The 4,110-nt window shown below is 54.2% G+C and overlaps 1 protein-coding gene across 2 annotated transcripts in view; it reads right to left on the bottom strand.

Moving 5' to 3' along the window:
• The window catches only part of LOC119356267 (glycosyltransferase BC10-like), a 5,544-nt gene extending 1,826 nt beyond the window's left edge, over positions 1–3,718 (bottom strand). The window contains exons 1-6 of one of the 2 annotated variants that reach the window (XM_037623205.1): positions 3,401–3,718; positions 2,870–3,306; positions 2,256–2,354; positions 1,917–2,017; positions 1,765–1,836; positions 1,577–1,667 (exon numbers count right to left, since the gene is read on the bottom strand). In XM_037623205.1, the coding sequence (XP_037479102.1) occupies positions 1,577–1,667; positions 1,765–1,836; positions 1,917–2,017; positions 2,256–2,354; positions 2,870–3,190 (684 nt within the window). In that variant the 5' untranslated portion in view covers positions 3,191–3,306; positions 3,401–3,718. The remainder of the gene's footprint in view (positions 1–1,576; positions 1,668–1,764; positions 1,837–1,916; positions 2,018–2,255; positions 2,355–2,869; positions 3,307–3,400) is intronic. The other variant, XM_037623206.1, reaches the window with a different exon arrangement.
• Positions 3,719–4,110: the final 392 nt, after the last annotated feature.

Raw genomic sequence — 4,110 nt, 5'->3', positions numbered from 1 at the left:
GGGGCAAACTTATGTGACCGAAGGATTAACTTTAGTAATATATTGGAAGCTAGCCCCCGCGTCGAGCGACTCGGGAGGCGAAACCCTAGCCGCCGCCCAGGCTCCCCTCCTTCCCCTCCCTCCCCTCGCCGTCGCCGGAGGATGCCGGCAGGCAAAGCCCTCACCGGTGGACGGCGGCGGCGGGGCCCTCGGTTCGTGTGCTTGCGCGCTGCTGCTGGGCGCGCTGGAGCGGCGGGAGCGCGCGGTGGCGCGGTGGGCGGCCGTCTGCTCGCGGGGAGGTCGAGATGGCGTGGACTGCGTGCGCGGTGGCGCTGCCATGGCGGCCGCCGGCCGCTGATGCGTGCGGCAGAGTTGAGGGCGCCCAGATCTGGGCCGCACGAGCCCGCCCAGGCCGGCGACAATCACTCTGCCCCCACCCACCCCTCTCCCTCCTCCCACCCCTCCCGGCCGCCGCCGGCGGTTGCCGCTGGGTTAGTAAGCACGCGAGCGGCGACCTTGACGGTTGCTGCTCCGCTGTGCCCCGGCGGATCCTGGTGGCGGAGGCTGCGGGCCAGCGCGGCGGCGGCGCGGTGCAGGTGGCTGCTGCCGCCTGCTGGACACGCTCTCGGCGGTGGCCGGCCTGCTGGAGCTGCACTGGTCGGTGCTCACTCCTGCGACGACAACGTTTCTAGGCTTCCCCCATGTGTGTTGGTCTTCTCCGACGATTCTTCGCCATGCCCGGTCTGCCATTGCATCTGAGGTCTTCGTCCTTGGGTCGGGGCGAAATCCCCGCGCGGCGACGGCCTGCGCTGTCAACGGCGACGCCCGAGGGTGCCGTCACCTCCTTGGAGGCGTTGGCATGACCCTGACCAGACCTCCTCCTCGAGCACCGGGAGAAATCCTAGGTCCGGCCTCCCGGACCGGGCAGCGGCGGCGTCTCAACGCCGTTCCCCTCTTGATGGCGCTGCTTTGGCTGCAAGTGGAGTACTTGATGCGGCAGATAGTGGTTGGCGATGCATCGCTCTGGCGTAGACTGCTACACAAGGAGCAGGTCGCAACGTTTGCCTGCGCCGGCGCTCCCCAATGAATGCTACACCAGTTCCAATCAGGCCCTGCTTTTCACCCGCCGACTCTCTAGGCACATGGGTGCGAGGTACGTCGGCTTGGGCGGTCCTGAAGCTGCATTCGTCCCTGGAAGTGCCTGGCAATGGCAGTGATGCTGCCCTGTTGCTCCGAGTCTCGGTGCTTCGCCATTTTGGCTGGAGGCAAGGCTGGGCGAGGCCTAATGTCGTTGCGTGTCTGTAGTTGAGGGCACCTCCTCACCTAGCTGTAGTCACTTGGTGAGGACGGTCGTGTGTGTGTGTGTGTGCGTGCACGTGTGTGTGTGTCCCTCCTTTCTGGAGGTTGTACCCCTGATGTCTTCCTGTTCAATGCAATGAAACGCAACTCTTTTGCGTTTTCTCGAAAAAAACTTTAGTAATATTACTGTCTGGAGATTAAAGGCTTAAAATTTAGACACAAAGTCATGCTGTCTTGAAGAATCTACTGTGCAAAATACTTTTGGCCCATGAACTTAATAGATAGTTCAGTAAATTACCTGTGAACCCTTCCTGAAGTCAGACTCTCTAACCTCAGGTAACATATTTTGCGAATATCTAAAATTTCCGTGTGGTCCAGGATCATAGAAGCTGACCAAGGAATAAATAAAATGGAAGTAAGAAATAGAAGCTCCAATAATGTTAAGGCTAGTTCTTGAGAAAAAATTTAAGCAGATATTTGACTTACGAGTCAATAAAACTGAGATTTGTTCCCATCAGGTAGTCATACACATAGTCAAAATTGTGCAAAGGTACGCAGCTGTAACAGCACAAGAGTTGACGTCAGATAGAATTTATCATGACGGAAAATCAGATGTAAGCAAACTATACTCTGTGGACCTGTCAGAAAGCAGCACAAAATGCTGGTTGTCAATGTCTTGTAGAGCATTCGCCAACAACCTCCTCTCAGCATCAACCATAGAAATCTGACCCCACTGTACCTGCAATAAATATATATATCACCCAAGGCAGTCTTTAGCTTCTGAACACTGTTGCAAGACATGGTCTATATGGCAAATATCGATACCGATCAAGGAATAACAGTTTCAATTTTTCAAAAGCATAAACATAATGCTGAAATTAATTTGTGTTTTGTATCACCAGCTGATAAATTAATATGAACAGTGCATGACTTGTTATAACAGCTTTCAAACTGTGCATTATTTACAATGTCATTACCTTGTCACTGTGTATATCTCGACCAATAAATAAGCGACTGACATGTTCTGGCTTCTCCCTCGAGGCGTGAACATATATGGTATATCTTCCCTCATGACCCTGCGGAGACAGCAGCAGAAGACATAAAGAGACAACTTTGAGCAAAATGTGATGACACTGAGAACTACGCTATCGTTCAAAAGATCGATGGTTCTCTCCGTGATGCCTTAAATCAACAAAATGGTCACAAAGTGTAATTGTATCTTTAACGGTACGCAGTTTTCAGAGAAAGTCCGAAATTCCAATGAATACAAAACACTGGCATAGCATGTTAATATCAATTAATTCAGGCTATCTTAGCGATGGAGATAATGGAGCAATAGATGTGCATCAAGACCAAGCAATCCACTTCTAGATCTTGCTTATTAGCTAGCCGCAAATGGTTATGCACTCAAACTATATGTCATTAATCCTTACAGTATAATTTCCAGCTTTTTCTATAGCTTGGATGTAGTTTAATTAAAAGCTGTTGTCCACTTGGATACAAGGGCCAGTAACAAATACGTACGTGTAATCGATCGTATGGCACCAAAATCCTGACCAAAAGAACAATACTTCGTGCATCCGATACGCACCTCGAAGAATTTCTCCCATAGTTTTTCAAACGGCAAGTTGCCCGGGGTGAGGAACATGAAGGCAATCTTGGACCCCCTGGACCGAACAGGAGGCGTGGAGAGCATGTGGCCGAAGACGACGCGCGAGGCCCTCTCATCGTCGGTGAGCTCCCTGTCGGGCTCCACCGGGAGCCAGTTGCTGACGGGGGAGGCGTAATGCCGGGGCGGGTAGTGGTAGGCCCAGACCACCACGACGGAGACGATGGCCGCGACGGCGAGTATCCACGCGCGCCGCCTCGGAGAAGCCGCCGCTCTCGTGCGGGGCAGCGGCGCGGCCTTCATGTCCCCGACGACGGCCGCGGCTGGGCAGCAGCTCGCGAGGGGCCGCCGTCAGAGCCCAGATCGATCTTGATTGGCGGAGAAGACGGCGCCGCCCGACTAAACGAATCGGCCGCCGCCTGCACGGAGAAGGGAGAGGGCTTCGGTTCTTGATCGCTCGAACTGCCGGAGCAAAAGGGGGAGACGAAGAGCTGACCAGCTAGGGTTCCTTACCGGCAGGAAGGCAATCAATCAGCCCGCAGCCAGAGCACCAGCTGGCCTGGCTCGGCGCCGCCGCCGCCGCCGCTGCAGCGGATTTCGGCTGGGGGAGGATGGCAGCTGAGGAGCGCAGGGAGGGGGCCGAATCCGGCGGGTGGGGAGAAAAGAAATCAGGGGAGGCGGCGCGGGGAGGGGAGGAAGAATCACAGCGCGGATTGGAATTGTTGGATGGATGGAAAGAAAAAAGGCGGAAGCTTCAGAGGATCGGCGGGCGCCCGCGTCCGGTCTGTTGGGGGCGTGTCGGGGGGTTTTCGTTCCGTTTGTTTGTTTGTTTGTTCCTGAACATGGAACATGGGATGGGACGGGAGTTATGGAAGCCGATCGGAGGTGGCTGGAACATGCCATTTTTCTCGTCTCAATCAAAGACTAGTAGTAGCAGGAGCAGTAGTAGGAGTAAAACAACGGGGGCGTGCCGGATTTCGTTTGGTAACCGACGCGTCCGGCTTTCGGTCCCCCGGCTTGGCGACTGCCCATTGGATGCTTGGCACGGGGTGACGAAGCCGCCGGATTGATTTGATCGGACGGTTTCAGATCGTTTGGAAACAAATGCCCCATGCATTTCCATTTTATAACCGGGGATCCTCGGAATCCAAATGTATTTATTGTAGAATTGTGCATGCTTTCAGTTACATGTACCGATTACAAAAGAATTACTAGGAATATAT

The sequence above is a fragment of the Triticum dicoccoides genome, chromosome 2A (assembly GCF_002162155.2).
Source record: "Triticum dicoccoides isolate Atlit2015 ecotype Zavitan chromosome 2A, WEW_v2.0, whole genome shotgun sequence".
NCBI lineage: Eukaryota > Viridiplantae > Streptophyta > Magnoliopsida > Poales > Poaceae > Triticum > Triticum dicoccoides.
The sequence above is the reverse complement of the archived record's forward strand: the minus strand, read 5'-3'. Positions and strand labels throughout refer to the sequence as shown.